Raw genomic sequence first — 25,642 nt, forward strand, 5'->3', positions numbered from 1 at the left:
GCTTTGGGAGCGAGCGGAACTTTTGTTTTAATGACCTACAACCTTTAAATAGACTGTGTGACACCCGCGGGGTCCCTCATGTGTTTTTAATGTGAATGACTGTCATCTGGCACGGTGGAGGAGCGCTTGATGCCGTTTGATGTTCTTTTTGAGAGGCTCAAACAGAAAGGATTGGGCAGCTTGTTAGTGCCTAATAATGTTAGGATTCCAGGTGACAAATTACTCTGAGTTTGTGGCTGAGGTGAGGTAAGACAGGAGCAACCATCATGCTGAGTTTGATATGCTGACACAGCAGGGGTCCCTTCTGTGTGAAAATATTTTGCTCTGGTTTGCAACATTTTTCTGACTGAATAATAATATGTCCTTTCAGAGAAAGTTACACAACATCTTGACAGCCTTTGAAATAGTTTTGCTTGACCCTCTTTGGTGGATCTGTGTCATATCCTTGTTTGGGCCTTTATTTTATTTTTCACCCATTTACAAGAATAATCAACTTTATTAGTATAGCACTTTTCTTAACAAGGTTACAAAGTGCTTTACAAAGGGAAACAACAATTATAATAATAGGAAAAAACAACAGATCACCTCCAGATGCACACTGAAAGAGTTTTGGTCTGGGTGATAATGGACAAAATCAAATATCACCAAATACATTGATAACAGATGGTCATGAATATCAGCAACTTTATATGGATGACTATTGGTGCTTCCACAAAATAATAACACAATGGGATTATTACTAAAAAAAATAATTCTATTTTAATTTATCCTTCTACTGTGAACTTTAAAATGAAGAAAAACTGCCTATATGCATACTATGTTATACAGCAGGGGTTTTCAACCTTTTTTTGCCTAAGGCACACCAAAGGCCAAGCCCAAATCTCAAAGCACCTTCTTATCGATGCAAAACATCTCCTATAATCAACCTAACCAACAGAGATGATGACTAGCCTATCAGAGGCTGTCAGAGTTCCAAGAGTGCAGGTGGGGGAAAAAAATAAGAAGGTGAATCAATCGAGGCCTTTGATGAGTCACATTCTATTAATTCCCACTAACTCGCACCGACCAGCAAATGCGCAAACAGCGAAAGCTGGGGTTCGCCTTGACGGACGTTTTTTAAAGGATATTTTCAAGGTACAGAATTTCTCTCTGTATCGGGACATGAGTGCGTACAAAGCACTGATATAGTAAATTGAAAATTCATTCATAATTTTTTTGTATGGTTAATGTATGGTTGTCATAAAATCCCAAAGCACACCTGGACTTGCCTCACAGCACCCCAGTGAGCCTCGGCACACTGTTTGGGAACCCCAATTTTACTGTATATTGTGTATCACTTATTGTGAGTTTGAGATTATTGGTCAGAAATCTACACATCCATTCAGTTGGTAATCCCAACTGCAAAATGTTTTCAATTAAATAAATTTTATAACTTGAGATTGAATTAAGTATTACATTCTATTGAATTACATAACTGTGGAAATGGAACTCGCCCAACCCTGGGTTTTTAGTGTCAGGATACCTTTATGTAATAATATATTTATTTGTAATTGTATATGTCACTAATTATTGTTTTGTTTTTATTTCTTCTGCAGATAAAGATCATCAACAAATACTGCTCTTCAGATGATCAGGTATGCTGAGACTGGAATAGCTCGACGTACTGGTCCTACAAATCTTTTTGAAAGCAGATACATTATTCAGTCGCATTATACGACTACTGACAGTTATAAGTATACCTTTATTGAACAGTGCTAGTAGCTATGCAGACATACATACAAACGCTGGGAGTGATCAGAGTCAAACCCATAATACAGCTTAAAACTTAAAACCATACAGCTTAACCACTAGATGAACTGTAAGAGCGTCAATCTAACGTGTTGGCGAGGCTCGTCAGAACAGACGTTGTCCTTGATCTTCATCTGGATATTCTTCATTGACAGTTGAAACACTCATCAGTTTAGTGCATTATACTCCATGACATCACAAGTGCTTTCTCCTCTTCCTCTCTCTTATCTGATCTGCCTTGATAGAGATATTGGTTAGATGTTTGCACTACGACATTTTGCTGCCTGTGGTTACTTCTTTTCTTAACAGTAATGAAGACTTCAACATTTATGGCTCAAAGGTAGCGTTCAGTTTTTCTCTTCAGATGTCTAGCTGATGGAAATCTTTATTCAGGCTAGCTTTCGTTTTTGCAGGAAATGTTTGTAAAGGTGTACAGAATTGTTATTGTGTGCAAATAGCTTGATAAATCTATAGGCTAATAAATCCTGGAGCACTTATTCATCAGTTGGCTGGGCTTAATTGTGTCATGAGTTTGAGTGAAACTGATTGACTGTGTATATTTTGCTATTCTTGTCTCTTGATTGAGCAATTTCAGATTCCTATTGTGTATATTTTTTGCTTTCTAAAATCACTGTTTAAATCAAAATGTAAAATTACGTGAATATCATCCTTTACATGTCTGCAGATTGTTCACATGGGCTGGACGTGTGAGAGTCCAGAGGGAAGCGCTGCTGGTCGAACGTCAGCATTCAAATTCCTGGCACTGAGAGGACCATATTTTCATATCTTCAGAAATCCCCCGGTAATTAGTCTTTTATCATCGCCATTCTCTGATTCGATGAACTTTTCATTTCTCATTCAGGTTTCTGGAAAATCTTTAAACATACCCTAATTTTGAAATGGCTTTGTCCAAAATCTGAAACGCATCACAGCGGACTACATAACTTGAATTCAAACAAGTTCAAATGAATAATTAGTCCCGTAGATTCAGATCAGTGTTAGGATTTGTTCAGGGTCTTTTTGACTTTGTTATATGAATGTAGGAAGTGTGATGATTTTTATGTTGCTGCTCACTGATCTGTGATTGTCCCCTACTGCGCTGCGTGGTTTGTGTTTTTGAAACAAATTGGCAGCAACTGTAAAACACTGCATGCTTCATTACAAATGAACAAGAAAGGACGGGCATGCAGCAACTGGTGATGAATTTATGTGTTGCAGTCATAGTTTGCTGTTATGTGGCAGTGACAAAAGGTCATACACTATTATACACCATTATTTTTATTTTTTACAATGATATGTTAATTAGGTTATGTTCTCCCTGTGTCTGAGCGGGTTCTCTCCAGGTGCTCCAGCTTCCTCCCACAGTCCAAAGACGTGCAGGTTAATAGGTTAATGGGCAACTCTTAACTGCCTGTAGGTGTGAATGTGAGAGCAAATGGTTGTTTGTGTCTACAGTTCAGCCCTGTCATGAACTTGCCTGAGTTTTAAATATTAAACCCAGTGCATTGGCAAGTTTGTCAGGTTTTTATTCCAGCCAAACTCCTGTGATTTTGCTCTAATCTAGTTGAAGGCGTATTATTAAGAGCAGTATAACACCATACCAGTCCAAGCTCCGTGTCACAGGAGCCATTCCACCATTCAGTTCTAGAAAATATCACTTAGACCTGCTAAAACCCCTCTTTATGTAACACGATCTCACCAATAGTTTCAGCCAGTCATACTTGTTGGTTGCATATGCAGTCTGCTGTACAATACCAACATTTAAAACAGTTTTCCCCACAGTAAGGTGTATTATGATTCTGTTTTTTATCATTCCTTAATTGATTTTTTTTTGTTTACTGGACTGATTCTATATGAATAACTCCGGCTATTCCATTAGCTCAATGCTAACACATAATGGGAATTACCATTAACATGCTAACAGGAATTAGCTTTGCAATCACAGTTATCTTAAAGCTACTATAAGGAGTTTTCACTATGAAACAGTCTCAGTTTAATACTGATGCCTCTATATTACTTACATAAGCAAACAAGGCCATCAGTGAGAATATTGGCTGCATGTGTGTAATCCGGGGCGGGACTCTCCTTGAAATTAGATGAAACAAGCCTGTTTTTTCATTTTCTCAGGCAAAGTTACAGTGACAAGTACTTAAAACGAAGCAGCAGGAGATTATTTATTTGGATAATTTGGCATGACAATTTGTACTCTCGCCAGAGGTATAAAAGCCTCTAAGCCTGCAGGTTTTTGGACACTTAATGCCTCCACTGACACATACTGTGATTAAATCCTTCCAGGGTTAGCCTGTCAGGAGACCTCAGGGACACAGTATGTGAGCCACATTAAATCTGCTCTGCGATAAACATTGTTCATATTGAGTCAACAGATAATGAATGATTGTGCAATGAGAACAAAAACTTTATTCCATATTTTATAAAATGTTTCCTATCTAGATCTGATCTGAGATGAATCAGAAGCATCCGACGCCGGCCATTAGATAATATTTAATACGGGTCCAGTTTATAATGCTTCCGCTTGACTGCCAGGGCCAGTGAACAAAGGATGTAGCCTTTTGTGCTGTGTTTGTTTACGATGTGACATAATCTCTGTTCTCCCATTAGTATAAAAATCACTGTAGTGCAAAATGTGCCTCTTTCATCTTCTTACTTCATTTGGCGAGTGTTTCGGCAGGTTAATCACATTTACTCTCTGGTCGCTGTGATTCACAGTGCCAAGGTGGGGGTGTGCACATTATGAGTTGTTCAGTCTCTGTTGGCCTGTCCTGCCTTCTGTTCGAGAGCTTTTCGTCACCCTTTAAGGCTGTTTGACAAGCTATTGTGGCTCAACTCCTGTGTTTTGAAGGTTCCCGAGCAGACTTTTGTGTGCCTATTTTTCTCTTCTAAATTTTAGAGACTACAACGGGGTTTCCATCTTGTTCAAAGCCACACATTACGGACAGACATCAGCTTGTGTGTCTTCTCCCAAATACCTCCTGTCAGTCTTTGTGAGGTGCTGTAAACTCTAACATTTCGAGGTCCTCGGCTCTCAAGAGGGACCTTTCATCTTGTGGTGACAGAAGGATGGTGCCAATGGATGTCCTGAAAGCTGAGATTAAGTATCTCAGGGATATGATGCAGCTTTGACCCTCATCTTAAAACCAGACAAGGACGAGAAGATGATTGGCCTATAAAGATTTCAAATCGTCATGATCCTCATAATGTAGGATTCAATCCATCCCCTGTAAAGTCTCTCCGAGAGACTAATCAGAATATCTTGCTATCTTAAAGCTGGGGTAGACAGTTTATTTTTGACCACACTGGGCAATAGTTCCATAATAACCTTTAACCACGATGTAATTCAAGTGGTCTGAGAGAAAACTAGACATTTGCTCATCCTTTTGGCTCTGATTTCAGGCTTTTAAAAGTCTAGCCTGTGAAGGGAGACTGACGCTGGGGGAAAAAAGAGAAGCTGAGAAACCTTAAGAAAGTAGAGCATCTAGCTGCAAAGCAATTTGAGTTTAGTCAACTAAGTTTGACAAACTTAAGATGGCACTTTAAATGAACTTCTTAACCTACATTAACACAACCAATCAGCACTTAGATGAGTGAACTCAAAAAGACTTTGCAGCAAGTTTTTTCAACTTTTTTTTTTTACAGTGTAAATATTTGACAACCTGGAACTCAACAATCAACCATCTTAGAGCCACCAATCCAAAGCGTCAGTTCTCTGTCGACTGGAAATGAGAATCAACCAGAGTGGGAATTTCACGGAGCCCTCAAAGGCCATGAATGACGTGTCCCCTCAGTTTGGCTTTTTGCCCCTCAAAAAATGGTATGTCCAAAGGCCACAGTGGCATTGATGCCCCGCCCTCACTGCCCGATGATTTCGCTGATGTCATTGTTTTCCTGTTGATTTAATTTTTAGACCTTGATGTCTTTTGTGGAGATTGGGCAACATCATGTGAAATGCTGCACACATGCTCAGTGCTGAGTTAGATCTTGAGCCTGGATTTCATACCAGGCTCAAAAAACTATCTAAGCATAATGCAGACTGGCAGCTCAGGATGACCACGAGAAAGAGAGGGTGCGAGTATGGACAGAAGTGTCAACAGTATATAAACTCTCTTTGATCAGGAAACCAAATATTTCTCTGCAGCTCTGTGGTTTACACTGGAATCAGCAAGATCTGCATTATATACGCTCGTCTCCTCTTCATAGTGCTGCTGGATGTGTTGTGTATTTCTGTGGAAGCCCATTACCACCAATGATGGAAAAAAAATAGTAAGTAGTAAGTCAATATAATGAAAAATGTAATTAAAATAATGACTTATTATCTCAAAATAATGAGAAAATTATTTTATTCACTGTCTATTTTGGGAAGGTTTCTTATTATTTTGAGATTTAGACTTCAGAAAAACATATTTCTTAGAAAAAAACGAATACAAATAAAATAATCCTTAACCCTTAAGTTCAATTTTTTATTTCAGTAGATATAAAATAGTATTTTATTTGTTGGCCTTGCCATGTATATATTATTGCCTTGTAATGATTTACTAGATCTTTTTTTTTTTTGATCTATTTCGTAATGGCTTTCTACGCCTTTGAGGGAATAGGTATACATTTTGTGAAATATTTGTACTTTTGTGCTGAGAGCTACCTGTTGATTCTACGTGGCACGAAGCATCAGCACCACAGTATTGATCGTCTGCCATATGGCTGCAGGTCCCACTAGCGCAGCGTTTTGCCTGCCTGATTATTTTGACTTGTCCAGATTTAGTTGATCTGGTCCTTCTTGCTTTTTGTGATTCTACCATGGATAAGTAGACTGCCTAGTTAAATCATTTCTTTTAATTTTTTCTTGCTTGGTAGCATCTAGCCATTGGACGAGAAGGTCAATACCTCTCTAAATTCTGTACATTAAGTACCTCTTTACCCGGCAACCTAACGGTGATGACACGACAAATCTACTCCTCCCAACCAAGAAGTAACCTGGCACAAAACCTCCCATAAAACCACAAGTTGAAGTTTTTAGGTACAGCTAGTCCATATGCTAAGCTAAACTGCTGCTGGCTGTAGCGTCACATATACTGTACAGACCTAAGCATGGTGTTGGTCATCTTATTTCACTCTTGGCAAGGATGCAGGTAAGCATACTTCCCAAAATGTCACACACTTTTCCTTTAAGATGGATCATGGTGTTCCCTTGCGAGTCCTGTGACACAGAGCTAAGAGGGTCGGCCAGCTGCTTCTCAGCCAGCAGTCCAATTTCCTCTGGGGAATTCTGCCCTTTGACATGCCACTGACACCAGCCTCTTTGGAGGAGATGAAGTGCTTCACCTCTCCGGGATAATGTGGATGCTTTATGCAACTCTCGTATCCATGCGTAACGGAGGTGAACATGGATTATGTGCCTGCTGCGGACCGGTGAATTGCATCTTGAGTTCTGTATTCTCCAGTTTGCTTGAGTCTCTATCCCTGGCACACAGATGACTCGCTCTGCGTAGCATATTACATGGCTGTCCGAACGGCACATATTGGCAATTCCCCGTCTGTATCGATGCTGCATGTAGGATTACAGATGGTCACTCCAGCTGTTTGTTACCATGGCAGGGACAAGAGTCTGGCCTTGTTTAAGAGGAGTCTCTCAAACCGAGCTTGTTGATACCATCAAACAGGCCTGTGTGGGGGCGGGCCGCTTTTCCTTCTGCTCGGGGCATCGCCACGGCAAAGAGACATCTATCACTGTTGGAGATCTTTCAGCAGCATTGTGGGTGATGCCAGCATTTTCTCTATGGACTTCTGTTATCAGTGTTCTGCACAATAATTTCCAAATTCTTGCTGGATTTAAGAGCTCATTTGTTCAAAAAGCAGGCTAATGTGCATACTCAGTTGTAAGTAATCTGCTTTGATAAATATTATTCTTTCTAAACCAGGGGTGCCAAACTTTCTTTTTAGTTCTTGGGCTTCATACACCCCAGTTCAGTCTCAAGTGGGCCAAACCACTGAAAACAGGGCATAATAGCCTATGAATAACAACATGTGCAATTTTTTCCCCTTTTTTTAGTGTCGAGAAGTAGACGTACAAGTACACGCTCTGGAAATATTCACAATAATGAACCATCTATGAACCAACAATAAGGATATCTCGGTTTTTCCACATTCAGTCAGTTGACTTTCATTACATGTGTTATACAGGTCGCAGTGGACCAAATGGACTAAATAAATATGTATTTTTTCTAACTAAACAACAATAAAATGGTTTGCTTCTTTATAATTTGAACAACCTGTTCTTTTAATCTTCCACACTCCAGTATAGTAATTCTGGTGTCACCAACTAAGGTGGAAGCTAATGAGGTAAAAGGTTAAGTTATCCCTGCCTTACAAACCATTTTCAGTTCAAAAGTTTTTGCAGTTCCTTAAAGGGGCAATATATTGCCATTGCACCCTGGACGATGAGTTCATTTGCTGCCTTTCACACTGCCTGCCAAACTTCATTAACATTTTTCCCAATTTAATCGTTACACGTTCTGCAAGTTTATTGATGATTTCTTTCAACTCATAAACAGAGACTAACTCATTCAGCAAAAAATCAGCATTAATTTGAACTCCAGTTATTATGAAACTATGAAACTAAATTATGTTTTAAGTGAGATATTTTGATATTAAAGCAATATCACGTGAGACGGAGTACTGTTGTTCTGAGGATGCTGATTATTTCCTGTACGCTAATGTTAGCCTGCTAGTTACTTTATGTACATCGACACAACAGTGGAGCTTCACTTTAGTTGTCCGGATGGTCGGGGACCAAACAACCGGGCCGAGACCGCTTGAAAAGGTAGAATTTAGTCTGCTTCCAAATGATGGTGCACTTTTTTTGTTTGTGGTCTGAAAGCAAATATACCAACCACAGGATTTTATGATATCAGATATGTGGCTTTAGCATAATTTCAAAAGCTGAGCTACTAATAAATCCATCTGCTGATTGTGAAATCTGTTCAGGAGGCAGTAGTATAACTGCACGTAAGCGTGGGTATTTTCTCTGATTAACAGGTCAAAAGCTGTTAAAACTGCTGTTCATGTATCTTTATGCGTGTACTATGTCAGATTAAAAAGTGTGCGACGACAGTATCACAGTAATAATCCCTGAATCATGTACAAGACGCCTCCTGTGTCTCTATGGTCCCACTGTAACATTAACATGGTTATTAGAACACTTGTAAGTGGAGTGACACATGTAGTTTAAAGTCCCACTGATGTTGTACTCATGGATCTGTACTGATGCAGCTGACTGACTGTTTTGTTGAGTATCTTAAAATATGACCACAATAAGTATTCATTGTTTTTCAGAGAACTGCATTGTGGTCTGTTGGTCTTTTGACACCCCTGTTCTAAACCATCAACATCTTGTTCAGCCAAGGGAACGTCTTCAGAGATCATACATGCCATAAAAGTTGTCTAAATGCTGCAGGAAGTGTCAGTGATGTCTCCTTTAAGATGAACATGCCACAGGCAAATAAATGCAAAAATGTTTCTTGCAGAGAGTAAAGTCTCTCTGAACTTGAAGCAAATGGAGAAATATGTTTAGTGCCTTCAGCTTTAACAAAAAAGAACACCAGTGTAGCCTCTGAGCAGGTGAGAGCTGAGGGAAACTATCTGAATGCAGAGCAGGACGAAGTGTTGTTTTACTTGATACGGGACCATCAGATGGGACCAACAAATCATGTTGAAGAGGTGTTAGTGAGAGAAGTCATCAGACATCATTTCAACAGATTGCATTAAACGTTATACTGTGGAGTGGTTAGAATCATGGTTGGGTGAACTGAAAGCCTCACGGATCTGGTGGGTTGCGAATGCGAGACCTGTCCTCCGGCTTCTGTTGAGATATGGCGGTAGCCAAACATCCCTGAGGTAGAGGGGACTTGAATATGCACCAGGATGGCATCAGTGCATGTGCTTTAATGAAACATGCCCTGCAAAACAAAATCTACTGAGTAGCCTCATGTCAGTCTCAGTTAGTGTGCACGCTATGCAAAAGTGTGCTCAGTGTAGCATGCTGCAAACTGTTAACACAGCCATTTATTTTAACCAGGGGATATTTGAAGCACCGCTCTAATGATTCTTCCTTTACACCACAGCAATAATACGGTTATCTCATCCAATTCTGTGGTCCTGCTCAAGACCGAGGTTATAAAAGGGTCACTATAGTACTGTGACTCTACACTGTGAGCTTTATTCCCCCTGTAAAACACACATCACCCATTTATGAGAACTGGGACAAATCATGTCCTACCAAAAACAAACCTTTAAAAATTATTGATACCAACACTCTAATTCCAACTTTTGGTGAAAATTATTCTTTTATTTAAATAATTTATATTGCTATGAAATATATGTATGAAATATTTTGGTTTTGCTTTATTATTTTTTTTATAATTTTTAAACTTGTTCTGAATTCCATCAACTCCATAATATTTTCACAAAAACATGTCATGAAGCATAAAAATAAAAAAATTATAGCTTATAAATATTAGCAGTTTGACGGTGACATTAACAAGGCAACACAGTACGTAGAATAAGCACGGCAGAAATGTCAGGTCGGACCACAGCATTTAACTATAGATCTTTAAATGTTGCAGTTACAGCAGAAGTAAACAAACTATAATTTCCGCAATTCAAATCAACTGCTAGTTTTCTACCTGGACGTAACTGTTGTCATTAATGCAACACTGCAGCGATTCAGTCTATAAAGTCCCCCAAAAATTTACCATGTGCACATATATGCACACACATGAAATGTTCAAAACTCCCTTGTACGCCTAAAAAGATACACCTATCTTTCAGATCAAAGTTTGTACAGAACTAAATCAGAGCAAACTGAACATCATTTGACTATAACATCAGGCAGGAACCATCATATTGCAATGCCTTAATCAAGAAGAAACAGGAAAAGTGACAACTAATTTCGAGGTGCCTCTGCTTATCTACCAAGGTGATAATATTGAATATCAATAAAAACAACACCACGGCAATCTGAGCAAACATAAGAGTAGATACACCCACAAGGTGAGGATATAATGTCGACATCAACGTCTGAGGAGTCATAAAAAACACAGGGCCTGTCATGAAGCCATACACAGACTGAGTGCAGAGAGCCAGCCAAGTCCTCATTTAACCCTTCTGGAGAATTTACAGCCCACAGTACGGACAGGCTCTGTTTGTGTTATCACACTGTTGTCGTAATTGATGACATTTTAAATGGCACTAAATGGCACTCGGCCAATTGAAAAATTCAACACCAGTGTCTCTTTCCAAAAAAATATGATCTGGTTACTCAAGATAATCCACAGATCTTGTTGTGAGCAGTTACATGCAGAAACTACTTTCTTTCTGCAGTAGAATCTACCAGAACTACTTACGTACTTAATTTACTTAATTTTCTACTAGAAAGAAAGTAGTTACAACATGAATGGAAATGTGAAATCTGAAAATGTGAATTGTGTTCCTGGAGTGAACTTTGAGTTTATTACTTACTTACTACAAAGTTAAATAAAATGATTTCTTTCTTTGCATTTGGTTACAAATAAGGTTTAGATTTGAATTTAAGATTCTACTGATTACCTTTAAGGTGCTTCATGTTTTACGTCCCAGTTTTATAGCTGAATTGCTGCTGTCTGTGAGCCGTCTGTGAGTGCGTCCTCAGATTCTCAGCCAGGGCTCTGCTGGATGTTCCTGCTGTAAAGTCTCAGCTCAAGACTAAAGGTGACCAGGCTTTATAGTCAGAGCCCCTCAGCTTTCGAGCTCCCTGTCTGAGGATCTGAGGCTGCACGATCAGTGATATCTTTCATTACATTTCAAAACTTAGATTCTTTTAAAAAAAAACAAAAAAAAAAACAAGGACAACTTTCTATTACTGCTAGCACAGCATTTATTTCCAGCATGAGTTGATTTGCCTCATTGTCGTCCTGAAATGTTTTAATCCTGGTTCAACCACGTAAAGCAGTTTGTGAAAGTGCTGTGTAGATAAAGTTAAGCCTTTTTCACAGCAGATGTTTTAAGCTGTCATAGCAGGAAAAGCCCAGGTGTCACTCATAATGTTAACAATGCTCTCTGCTCTATTCAAGTGTCCCAGTGAGACTGAGCCAACATGAACACTACCAAGATCCTGAAACTGAAACTATAACTGAAGCAGCTAAATGAAATTCATCCATCAATTATATTATTTCCACCCCTTTTTTCCTGCTGTGGCATGTCAGAATGTCTTCTGGATTTCAGTCATTTGCAGTATTAGACATGACAGTATAATTCAGAAATACTGATTGATTGATTGATTTGAATTGTCTTACTACGTACTGTACTTAAGCACAAATATGAGGTATTTGTAATGTACTTGAGTATTATCTTTTCATGCTAATTTCTACTGGTACTCCACTACATTTCAGAGGGAAATGTTTTTTACTAAGATTTTTCAATATAAAAATAGGATATAACATAAGATGCTTTGTTATAAATGAAACTACCTAACAACATATGCAAACAGAACTGAAAGAGTTAGTTGGTTGACTGATTGATTGATTCATTAGTTGATCAACAGGAAATGATGGATACTATTTTGACATTTTGTAAAAATACCAAACATAATATAGTTCCAACTTCTCAAATGTGATGATTTACTGCTTTACCTTGTTAGTATTTTAATTTAGATTTTTTTAATAGTTTTTAGTTGGACCATTTGTTGAACAAAACAAACATTGTGAAAATGAATCAATCAACTGAATAGATTACTACTTAATCGATAGTTGCAGTCCTAAAGATTCACCTCAACCAATTACAACAGAAAACTCCAGCTTTTCTAGTAATGTGTCAGTAATCGTTATCTAATGATATCATATTCTCTCATGCTTACTTTTCTTTCACTGTTATGTTTACAAAATGTTAACATTTGCACAACTCAATTACATAACTCAGATACTACCCTGTTTAAATTCTCCTTAAAATCAGATGAAGTTACAAACGTTACAGTGAGCAGCATGTTGGCCATTTAAAAGGAAGCGAAGGGGAAATTTTTATATAGATCATTTCTTTTACTCTTATATTTTACGGTTATGGTGGAAACAATGGGCTCCAAAATCAACAAAATATGAAGGTTCTTTCCCTTTAAGTAACATTTTCAAGGCAGAACTTTCACTTGTAACAGAGTGTTTTTTACATCGTGGTAGAGTTGCAAATGTTACGCATTTTCCTTAACCAATAGGTGAAATAACTGACCAGTTGATCAATTAATAAAAAAAGATCTTTTTTTTCTCTATTTTTCCCTTATTTTAAGTATCTGCCATACATTAATTATCAGTAATATATTTTTAATTGGTTGTATTCCTTATGGAAATTAATCAGTTAATGATTAATCATTAGTATGCACACAGTGTGATATTAATTCATTTTAATTAAGATCTGAATCCTTTTCTCACTGCTGTGTATAGTAAAGCGTATGTGATGTGGATGCCCTGGTTGTTGGGTTACTACAATATTTCCATGAGTCTGTACACGTCAGTGCTTCTTACACCACTGGGATACCCTCGTCTTTGTGGATAATGCGAGTGTTACTTCCTTGATGTAAATTTTCTGGAGTTCAACAGGATAAATCCGTTTTGATCACTGACGCTGGCAGTCATCCAGGCGCTCACACAGCTAAGCTACCTGCCTAGCTTTCATTTGCATATAGTGTTTGGATAAGGAGGTGCTGCTAACAAGTGCAAAACAGCCTGTTTTGATGTGCTGTCTCTCCATCTCACATTCCTTGATGTTTATTTCTCAGATCAGTGCTGCCGACTGGGGACACGCTGAAACAACATATAACCTCTATGAGGTTCTTTTCAAGGTCCACAAGGTACGTTAAGAGCAGCGTGCTGTTCAAAATTTGATCACTGCAGTTTTCATCTCAGTATGGATGGTTGTTTTTCTCATCTTTAGCAGGTGGAATAGTGTTTCAGAGAGCATACATTAACACGCACACACGCCAGGAAATGTACACGCTCTAACTTTTCGTTTAACCTGAGAATTAAGAAATGTTCTCTTCAGTCCACCCACTGAACTAAAAAATGAAGAGACAGCAAAACCTTTTCCCTTACATGTAATAACTTAAATTTTGTCTTCCAGCTGTGGATGGCAGAGGACTGCTGGCTCCAGGCGAGGCTCTACTTGGGGCTCGAGCATTCGCCTGAGCAGCAAGACAATGAGTCTCTGTGCTTCAGTATTCTGGTCGGCCACGGCCAGAGCCACACCTTCAGGGTAGAGCTGGCCACTGACCTGGCTATCTGGGAGAAGTCCTTCCAAAGAGCTGTCTTCTTGGAAGTGCAGCGAATACGAGTGAGTAGTTCCATCACGGGGCGCAGCCCTCCTGTCCCTGTTGTGGATGTTGTTGCCTTTTTTTTTCTGAACACTACTCAGATTAAAGGAGAGCCTTTCACAACACCTTTTCTCAACCTCAAAGGCTGACATGAAGCATTTGATGTTTGCTGAAATTAAGACCCCGGCTCCACTTTGTGTGCTTTAAGTTTAGTATTTAGAGCCAGAAGCAAGATAAGTAGCAGCATCAGCTCTAGTGGTATCTGCTGCTATGCATTCTGCAAAACACAAAATCTTTTCTCTCAAAACAGAACATTATAAGGTGTTTTTTTTTTAACTTACATTGTATTGAATTGCATTTAGTTGTACTGGAAGTGTCTCTTTTATTGTATCTAATGCTGCATAAGTCTGTTAAATTAACATGACAACACAAAGCAGCTACAGACATTAAAAATTAGACTGACATATCCATCTACATGATGTGCAGACAACATTTGGTACAACAGAAGAAGACAGAAGCAAGCTCTAAAACTGTAGTTTACTAATACTCAGAAGTACAATAATGAAAAAGACCAAAGCAAAGATTTTCTTTTTTTTCTAAAGATGCTTTTTCAATAATATTTTAAAACTAGATACATTTTTTTTCTTGAGGGCTTTCTTGTCGCCACCCTACGTATGGATATAGTGCAGAAGTTGTGTTGTTTTTAATGACATTTCAACAGCAAAATACTTATTTCTGGCTGTAGTTTGCTGTGTTCAGATGTTTAGAGATTTGTCTGCGAGTGTGTGATGCTGGCTAAAAAAATGCCCAGTGCGAGCTGCACTTATTATTTAAAGCAGCTTCACTCAGATCCACAGTGGCTACTGCGATCATAGATGAGGGCCGAACACTAAAACGTGATGGATCGGCTGATATAGCAGCAGAATCATATTTGTGTTGCAAATAATGTGTTTTTAGATGGATGGCCTGTCTGCCAGGGCATTTCTGTTCTGGGCGTGTGGCACAGAGAGAAAGACTGATCTTTTGACATTAAACCAGAGACGCTGACTGTTGGTTTCTTGATCAGGCCAGGAGTGTTTCTTTTTCTGCATTCAGAGAAATTGTAATTCCAGAACAATTATTTGTAAAAGCTGCTCCTGGCTCAGCCTTGTTCTACAGCTTGACTACTTCTGTTGTCTGCATGACACGGCCACCTCACGTGACCCATGAACCTGTGATGTCACAATAAAATTAATAAATCTATCAGAAAGCACACATTTATGGAGAGCAGTAAAAGTCTACTACAGTCCTGCTTTTCAGACTGGGGTCCACAGACCAACAGGGGTCCTTTAGTTGGATTTAGGGGGTCGTGGGCAAAAGGTGGAATTGAATATTTGAAGTTTTATCAAATTTTCTTAAAGTTGGAACAACAAGGGAAGAAATGGGGTCTGTCCTTTTGATTTATTGTAATTTATAGTGGTGGTTTGATTGACTATAAAATTTTTATTGTCTTCAAATTTAAAAATAAAAGGTACAAGTTAGAATTGCAATGATCAGTCGATTATTCTTCAATTATTAAATTAATCACCAATTATTTTTGATAATTCATTAACTGGGTTGAGTAAGTTTTTGAGGAAAAAGTCAAAAAGATTCTATCTTCTTAAATGTGAATATTTTTCAGTGTCTTTACTCCTTTTTGACATTAAACTGAATAATCTTTGGGTCGTGGACAAGATGGGACATTTGAGGACGTCATCCTACACCGTGGGAATCTCAAATCGACTATGAAAATTATCGCTGGTTGCAGCCCTAGTAAAAGGATTTATTTATCATTACATAGGGATCTATAAAAGTTCCATAAATTACACAAAGGGAATCCCTTATGACAAAAATTGAAGGTCATTTATCTGATGCGCATCTATTGTGGAGGTCCTTGATGAGATCTATAATATGTTGCTGAATGATAAACATAAAACTCCGTTAATATGATGGAACATTAAATGGTAGGGAGTTTTCCAAAGGTAACTTATGTAGCATATCTTAAAAATATATAGCTAACTAGCCATTTCCAGTGTAACTGTTAGTTTGTGTTGAAGGCAACATTTCTTATGAATGACAGTGTTGCTTACACTGTAGTTAACCCACAGTACATAAGTGTAATTTTTTTATTTTTCATTTTTTTAATCAATGCTGTCCCTTCCAATTTAATGCTTCATCGGTGAGAAGTGATTGCACGTGATGAAAAGTCTTTTCTGATGACACATTATAGGTTCTGTGCTGTTTTAAATTTTTCTTATTAAGAAATTAATTGAATTTAAAATTGAAAGCTAGGCAGCGCTCTGTTTTCCATAAATGTTTTTGTTACTTTAAGTGCATTTAGCTCAAGTAACCTAAAGAATTAGTCCTCACATCAATGAGCCATTAAATTGCCTCTTAAGCAAATATGTTTAAAGTGTGAAGGCGATCGGCTCTTGTGGAGAGTGCATTGTTAAGCAATTCTCAGAAGCAGCCGTCTCGTGTCTGTCAAGAGGCTCCAACATGAACAACGACTGGAAAAAAAACCGAGGAGACAAATGAGGAGTCCAGAGCTTGTGTTTTTAGGTTTGTTCATCTTCATGTTCCGTTGTGTTTAAAATTTCATTCACAGCGCTTCCATTTACTGACCAGTATTCCCATACAGAGCCAGCTGGATGCAACACTGTTCACTGAAATTCAATAAGCTTTCATTCAACCTGTGATTGCTTGATACCTGTGTGCAATGTGTCATTATTTGCTATTTTTATCGGCGTGAGTCAGATTGCTCAAACACTCTGATGCTACTTTCAGTACCTACTAGTTCTGTGGGTACAGTTGGGAAATACCTCCTAGCAATAGTAACGAGTAGAAAATAGTCTCCATTATGACTTATAAGACATTATTAATGTAGGAGGTACAGTATTTTTAATGCACAGCAGGGAATCCAGCTACGTTCATAGCCTGAGGTATTAAAAATTAAATCACAGTAATGCAATCGATTGCATTACTTGAGCAGGAAATATCTGCTAAAGCTTTTTTTATGGTTAATTCATATATATAAATATGTTCCTTTCATTAATGCAAGCATGGAAGTGTGTTTGTTAGATTTTTCCACTTGTACACAGTAGAAAACAGGCAGCCAGTAAAATAAAGGATAATAGGATCAAGGACATTAGAGGATCGTATTGAATTGTTGAAGAATATAATGTATTGGCCCTCTGTGTTTTGTCTGACAATACTAAAGCTACAGCCATAAAATGAGATGTATTTTAGAAGTCTTTGAATTATCAGTCATTACAATTACAATCATCGCAGGCAATTTAGATGGCTAGTAGTGTAAAAGTGACGCCAGTTGACACAGTCAGTTTGTGTTATTTAATCAGCAGTGTGTCACCACGGTCAAATTATACAAACAAAAGAATTTTTTGCCACATAATTATGCCACTCATTTTATTTTTTAATGACAAGTCAACAAGAGCCAGCTCCATTATTTACAAGGAATACAGGGACCTCCCAAACGCTGTCAGAGTGCAACAAATGTTCCCACAGATATGATAGAAAATGTATATATATTGTTTATATTTGTCTACAAATATATGTTGCCTACATACATTGTTTGTCATTTATATACACTATGTCTAAATCACAATGATAGTAGAGGGCTCATTAGTCAGTGACTGTCAGCCATTGTAATGGATTATGGCATCATCCATCAGCCCAACCTCTACATATATACACTGCTCAAAAAAATTAAAGGAACACTTTGAAAACACATCAGATCTCAATGGGGAAAAAACATGCTGGACTGGGTAAGGTGTTAGGAACAGAAGGATGCCACATTGTTTGATGGAAATGAAAATTATCAACCTACAGAGGGCTGAATTCAAAGACACCCTGAAAATCAAAGTGAAAAAATGATGCGGCAGGATAGTCTGTTTTGCTTAAATTTCATTGCAGCAACTCAAAATGGTACTCAGTAGTTTGTATGGCCCCCGCGTGCTCGTATGCATGCCTGACAACGTCGGGGCATGCTCCTAATGAGATTATGTATGGTGTCCTGGGGTATCTCCTCCCAGATCTGGGCCAGGGCATCACTGAGCTCCTGGACAGTCTGAGGCGTAACCTGGCGGCGTCGGATGGACCGAAACATAATGTCCCAGAGGTTTTCTATTGGATTTAGGTCAGGCGAGTGTGGGGGCCAGTGAATGGTATCAATTCCTTCATCCTCCAGGAACTGCCTGCATACTCGCGCCACATGAGGCCGAGCATTGTCGTGCACCAGGAGGAACCCAGGACCCACTGCACCAGCTTAGGGTCTGATAATGGGTCAAAGGATTTCATCCTGATACCTAATGGCAGTCAGGGTCCCGTTGTCTAGCCTGTAGAGGTCTGTGTGTCCCTCCATGGACATGCCTCCCCAGACCATCACTGACCCACCACCAAACTGGTCATGCTGAATGATGTTACAGGCAGCATAATGTTCTCCATGGCTTCTCCAGACCCTTTCACATCTGTCACGTGCTCAGGGTGAACCTGCTCTCATCTGTGAAAAGCACAGGGCGCCAGTGGCGGGACTGCCAATTCTGGTGTTCTATGGCAAATGCCAATCGAGCTCCACGGTGCCGGGCAGTGAGCACAGGACCCACTAGAGGATGTCAGGCCCTCAGGCCACCCTCATGAAGTCTGTTTCTGATTGTTTGGTCAGAGACATTCACACCAGTGGCCTGCTGGAGGTCATTCTGTAGGGCTCTGGCAGTGCTCATCCTGTTCCTCCTTGCACAAAGGAGTAGGTACTGGTCCTGCTGATGCATTGAGGACCTTGTACGGCCCTGTCCAGAAAAATGAAGAAAATAAAGAAATGGGACAACATCCTGGATCAAGCTCTTGCACTTGACCAGTCTGGGGCTGACAGGACGACTAGGGGAAGAGGACTCTGTCCATTGACTGTGTTTGAGCCTGAAGCACCATCACTGTCCACGCAATGTCCAATGGTGTCGACTATATTATCATCACCATCTTATTGCTACTGTTTATATTCAATCTGACACAAATGCACCAAAGAATTATCTCCTGAGTGCACATGTGTATATGTATATAACTGTATATTTCATAATTTTTTCTGAATGTTTAATTCGTTATCTGTATGTTTGTAGCATCAAGGTGCTACAACTCTTATTTCATTGCACAACCCTGTATTGCATAGTGATAATAAATTACCTTGATACCTTATTCAATTGATATGTATGTATGTATATATATATATATATGTGTGTATATACATACATACATACATACATACATACATACATACATACATACACATACACACATGTATTCAAGTAGAGACCCTGTGGTCCATCTAGACTCCTCTGTCACAGATGTTATGAACTTCACCCTCCACTGAACCAGAAAACGTTATAGCAAATGCAGCATTATAGAAAAAAACATGTCAATGAAACTGTTATAAAGACATTCATACACAGAGCAAATAGAACATATGTAACAAGGTCAGCTATTCATTTTTTCCCCAAGAAGAAGCTGAAGAAAGCAACCACACTGTGTTTGTGTCACATTAAATTCAGTAGTGAATCATTTGTAACAGTATTGTGGTAGAACAGAATTCTCAGATTTCACTGAAGGGCAAAGTATTTGCAACAAAACTCCAAGTCTGAATAGTGGACAACTCAACATACGCCTGTGTGTGATCTGACCTTCAGCAGCACCGAGAACCACTGTCTTTATCAGTTAAATGATAGTTGTGAAACGATATGCTTGAAATAAGAGTCACTGACTGTAAATAAGCACAACTGCAATCATTTTGGGGAATTATAACCATGTCTGTAGTATCATCATTCTTTCTTTGAGCTTTTAAAGCTTCCACATAGCCATGATCACACATTGTATTCAGGAATTGAGAAAGTATGCCACCTGTCAGCTCAGACTCTTCATGAAATGGCCAGCAGTGCCTTTTATAATTTTACCCCATTTTCCCACCCCTTCACCCCTCAAGTGCGGCCAACCAAAGATAAAGGCTAAAAATGCTATGAAGCCTGAGGGCTTTGGTGCCCGGGACCCTTAAGTAGGGACATTTATAAATATTACAAAGCAGAACACCTGTCAGAAGATATTTGAATCACAGGCAGGCTGAAATCCTTTCCGGGTCAACATGGGAACCATAATTAAATGGCTTCCTATTTCACCAGCTGTCCTTTGGTATATGTGAGCATTATACCAGCAAGTAGCATGGTTGAATCTGGCACGAGGCTCTCTAGCAAAAACCATCAATCTTAAAGTCTTAAGAACCATGTTAATCCCTTTATATTTGGAGGGTTCATGTGGTCACTGAGAGTTTAGAGTCATAATTCTACTGGACTCATTAAGTTCTCCACTTAATTCTGCACACGCTAATCCTAGAGCTAAATGTAGACTGTAGGACCTGTATGTTTTAAATACAGTATGACATTTTTATTAGTCCATGAGAGAAACTAAAAGTATGTGGTTGAAATTGCTTATATCTCTAAAACTAGAGTTGCCTTTGTTGTTCGGTTTAAAGTGTGGAAAACCTTTTTTTTGCCGTTAACTGTGGTCAAATTATCCGACTGATCTTAGTCAATGAGTTTCCTTGAGTAGTTTTGTTGAACATAGTGTTGAAATTCTGCAGTTTCATGCCAGTTTGATTGAACCACCTTCTTCCCATAATGCATTTTTTATTGATGGGTGCCATCAAGGCTTGGGCAGGATAAAAGTGTTATGGTAGACCAGGGTACTGGGAAATTCTGATTTTCAATATTGTCAAAAATATAGATGCTTGTCTCTTCTATTAATCTGATATGGAGAAACTTTGAGACGGGGTGATAAAGTTAACGAAAAACGCTGCTGCTCCTGTTTTCGTTTATTTTGGGTTTCGTCTCGATGACAAAGGTACGCTAGCAAACATTGCAGAGCACTGATTTTTCAGAGAAGTAAAGGGTGAGTGACAGCCTAATTATTATATTGTCTGTGGTTGCAAAGAGTGTCAGTGAATGTGCGCTGAGTGGACAAAAATGTGAGCAGTGAAACTGTGACTCTGGCAGTAAATGTACAGTGTAGGTTTGAGTTTGTCACTGTATAAAGCGGCTTTTCAAGACTCTGACTCCTGAGTGTGTGTTGTTTCCCAACTGTGGTAACAGCGTTGCTATGACGATAAGCTCCATGTACGCTGAGGAAGCACTATCTGCAGTGTAGTAGAGCGAGAAATTTTTAATTCTTACAATATAGGCATAGACATATTGTGACTTTTTCCTGTGCAATTTTGGCACAAAAATGCTTTGTTGCCATTTCATACTAGTATGCAATAGCTAGTGAACATCAGTAGTAAGATAGTTGTTTGTAGTAACAATTAACAGATGCAACTTTGTCCACTCAGGAGCACTCATAATGTTTTTTTTTTAAAGAACTAGCTAGCATGCTACCCTGGTAAAATGTCAAGGAGGTGTGAAGGTATGAAAATTACTGCCCAAGTGTGGCACCATCCATAATACAAATTCCACCAAAAAGTGCAAGTTTCCCTGGTTAGTACAGTACAGTATAAGGAAGATCTAGGAAGACCTTTAGCTCCGTCTAATGCACTACTTTGAAGTACTGGAGAATCTGTATTGCGAGTGGGGAAGTTAAGCAGATGTGCATTTGTTCAACATTGAAACGCTTTCTTTTTAATTTACCTGTAAACAAGCAAAAGTTTTGTTTACAGTCAATATTTCTTGCCAAAACACACTATGTCTTCTCAAGGTCTAACAAACATGTTGAATGCTTTTCTCATGAAACTTTTATAAAGTCTTTTTTTTTTTTTTGTTTTCTGAGAGATTTTCAACCGCGCATTATTATATCAAGGTTTTCTCGTTAACAATTCTCTTAGCAGCTGTCTTTCCTGCCTCTTGGTGCATTGCTTCTTTGTATGTTACTGCCACCTACTGTCAGTCGGCAGAGTAGTGTGAAGTGATGGATGGACGGATGGATAGATAGATGGATGGAGAGATGATTGTGTCATCAACCATAGTTGCAGTGGGTCTTTTCCCTCCATCGGTCACAGAGGGTAGCAAAGATAGCATTGGCAGGAGGTGGATCTTCTGGTATTGACAGTGATACTGAAATAGAGAATGGTGGATTGTGTTGTGTTGTGTACATAAATCTACTCTCTTATGGGAACTTGAGAAAAAAAAAGTTAAGCCTGGCTGGAAACTCCAGACAGCAAGAATGCCAGGTTGGAAAATGAATATTGTGATTGTTTATATTTCAGTCTAGTCCACAGAATCCTAGTTAGCTGCTTTGTAGGATTATGTGCTTGTGTGTGTGTTTTGTCTGTAGCTGACTGAGCCATATAATGGTGAGATTTGTGCTTTATCGTAAGTATTTCAAAATGGTTCAAAAGGCTCCATGGATGAGGACAAAATGGGTGGTTTCTCAGATCTATGCCGGGGTAATATCCCCATCTCTGAGCAGCACATAAAGCCGATTCCCTGTGCTTTTCAGAGGGGAAAACAATACATTGGATGAGACAGGCTGAAATGGGGCTAAAGAAGACCCAGTGTAATGTCCATAGAAGACGCTCTAAATGTGCTGTAATGAGTCAAAAAATTATAATAATGGGAATAAATGTATTTGCCTCATGCCTTCAGCATGTATGAGGAACAAATCATTTCCCAGTGCATAACTATTACTGTTGACTTTACTCAAAGTCAACAGTATCAATATTTAATTAATAAGTCTGCTTTTGCTGTCTAGACTTTTACATGTGCCTGATTGGAATGAGTGAAAACAAACTTGACTGAAAATACTCCACCTGTGACCACCAACATGCTACGGCAGCACGCTGTCATTGTAACAAGGAGAATCACCAAACAAAATATTTAATTCGTGTGTTGACTTAGCATCCGCAGTTAGAAAATCGGAGCACATTGTATTTCCCTCTTGCAAAGGCTCTGTGGGCACTGCACTATTCAAGCACTGCACACTGTAATTTCCCTAAGCAACTGTGCATGGAAGAAATGAACTGCTAACAAACCGAGCACAGAGGGAAGACAGACCGGCTTTTTTAGAGCCCTGACGTCTGACTGCATGAGTGAGCCACTTTCACAATGCTTTGTTAATAACTTTATATGCAGTTAATGTTTGAAGAGATTACAACCGAATCACAGAAGGCCTTCGATATATCTTTCAGTATTCTCAATGTTTTTCTGTCAATTGTATCTTAGAATTCAAAGGTACTTGGATATAATGAAACGATGCAGCCTACTGTGCTGATTGTCGCTGTCAGTTATCGACTCAGCACTGTTTAGCAGTAAAAGTTCAATGATATAGAAGTGAGTGGAGATGATGATGTGTGTCTTTAATGGATATAATAGTGAATTTCTAAGTGGTGATGATTCAAAGAGGATGATCGTGTTTCTGGAGTTTTCTGTTCCGTGGTCTGTAGCCGGTTTATTCCTCTGGGCACGGCATGCCTGCGCCACGGTGTTGATCTGTTCTCCACATGGCTGCTTATCCCACCAGTAGAGTTTCAGAAGTGTTTCAGCAGTCGAGCGTTTACCCACCTGAGTTATGTTTACTTGGTCAGGTTGTGTTGATTTGGTCCTCTTTCCTTGCTTTTAGTGTTTCTATCATGGATAAGTAGACTACATAGTTACATAGTTTCTGTTTTGACTGTTTTTATGATCTCAAGTCTGCATGGGGTCTTTTATTTTGAAAACTGATGGGATTCTCTGTGTTTTTTTTCTGTGTCTGACTTCCTGCCTGCTGAATCTGCTCTGTGCTAATTAACTGAAACGCTGTTGAACATAAAAAAAATAGAATGGCGGTGCACCGTATAACCTGGATCTGTAGGTACAGGTGAATCATAATCATTTAGAAATGATTTTGGAAATGATTTAGAAATGATTTTTTTGTGATTAATCGTGCAGCCTTAGCCCTGTGTGCAGCCACCGTTTGCATATTCCAGACTCCTTTTACAGGTTTTTGTTTTGATAGCTGAAAAACTTGACTGGTGAGGGCCATTTCAACCAAGTTATGAAGCTAATGTTAGCTTAATTAGCTAGTCTGCATTTGTCTACGTCTGTCTGAAATCAAGGACCCACTGTTTTCATAATTACTAAGATTTTTGAGAAGTAAATCTGTCCGTTATCATTGTAATATGTGCCAGGCGAGAACAGAAAGCTTTACAGGCAGAGAAGGACTTAGCAGATGCAGAGAACAATGAAAAAATACTGTATGGTAATTCATATAGCAGCCTTTATGAATGGTGATAACTTATTCTTCTTTTTTCATTTGCTTGTGCAAACTTGGAGTTGGGTGGTGAGATAGCTTTCAGATTGTCAAACAGTAGCCAAGTTTCCATAAAATAATGCAGACTCATTTATTATCATAATGAATGAAAATGCTAGAGACGGGTGATTTGTTGGTGAAAGATATTATATTCAGAAGTGCCGTGTTAGGATTAGATTGTAAACTTGGCAGTGGATCCTTAAGAAGCTGAGCATTAATTAGATTGTTCACGTTTTGTCTCTGTGCACCTTGTGCTACATGATCGATGGAACCAGTACAGTGGGATGATAAAGAGGCACAGGAGCACAGATTTCAGCACTCACCAAGATAAGAATCCTGTATGAAGGATCGCCTCCTGAGGAAGGAAATCAGTAAGATAGTCCAAGAGAACTGATTGGGTTTGTGTGTTTAGGTAATATAAGGCCTCATCTGTTAACTGGTGGTGTGTTTTTCCCACACAGACGCAAAAACAAGCTGCAGGATAGATGGAGGATGGACACGTTACCCTCTTTGTCTTTCGCTGCAACAATATGAAGTCCCAGTGTAGGACTCCTCTGGTGCACCACACATTAGCTTCAAAGGGGGATGATAATATGCAGGAGTGTTTGATGCTGCAGTCCCACAGTTAGCTCTTAGCCAGGAAATGGGACTGAATCCATTGTGGATGTGGCATCAGTGTCAGCTGTCAAGCTGCAAGTGACATTAAGGACAGTTTGAAATCCAGCCGAAGTTACCAGACTGACACACATCTCAAACAATGAGATCTGATGTCTAATTACTGTCAAACTTTAGTGCAGTTTAAATTAGTCAATCAGATTGATGTCTTATGTGACAAAATCTGACTTTTCGGGTGTATTTGAATGATTTATAATTGGCCAACACAGGGTTAGGTGCCATTCATATTTGTACCAGTACCTGGAATTTTATATGGTATCTTGGTAAAAAATAAGACCCAACTTCCCAATTTCAACAATGTCAACTATTCATAGCATGAAGCAGCACAAAATGAAATCCTTCCTTTACCTCTGCCCTCCCAAACCAGTCTGTCACCAGGAATTCAACACTGTTGTGTGTGTCTCGGAGAAAGACTTCCTGTTATGTCATTGTTACTTTTTGTTGGTTGGATGCTTTCAGGGGCGGTAATCAAAACTTTAGTTTTATCTGCATTTAACTGCAGCAAATTATTTATCACCCAGTTCCTAACAGCATTTAAACAGTTTTTCA

General features: G+C 38.9%; 1 protein-coding gene across 1 annotated transcript in view; it reads left to right on the forward strand.

The window, feature by feature from the left end:
- The window catches only part of sntg2 (syntrophin, gamma 2), an 89,800-nt gene that overhangs the window by 50,713 nt on the left and 13,445 nt on the right, over positions 1-25,642 (forward strand). Inside the window, exons 11-14 of the mRNA XM_084742954.1 lie at positions 1,596-1,634; positions 2,474-2,590; positions 13,598-13,669; positions 13,939-14,148. Of these exons, the coding sequence (XP_084599080.1) occupies positions 1,596-1,634; positions 2,474-2,590; positions 13,598-13,669; positions 13,939-14,148 (438 nt within the window). The remainder of the gene's footprint in view (positions 1-1,595; positions 1,635-2,473; positions 2,591-13,597; positions 13,670-13,938; positions 14,149-25,642) is intronic.

This window comes from Lutjanus erythropterus, chromosome 18 (genome assembly GCF_056507025.1).
Source record: "Lutjanus erythropterus isolate fLutEry1 chromosome 18, fLutEry1.hap2, whole genome shotgun sequence".
NCBI lineage: Eukaryota > Metazoa > Chordata > Actinopteri > Lutjaniformes > Lutjanidae > Lutjanus > Lutjanus erythropterus.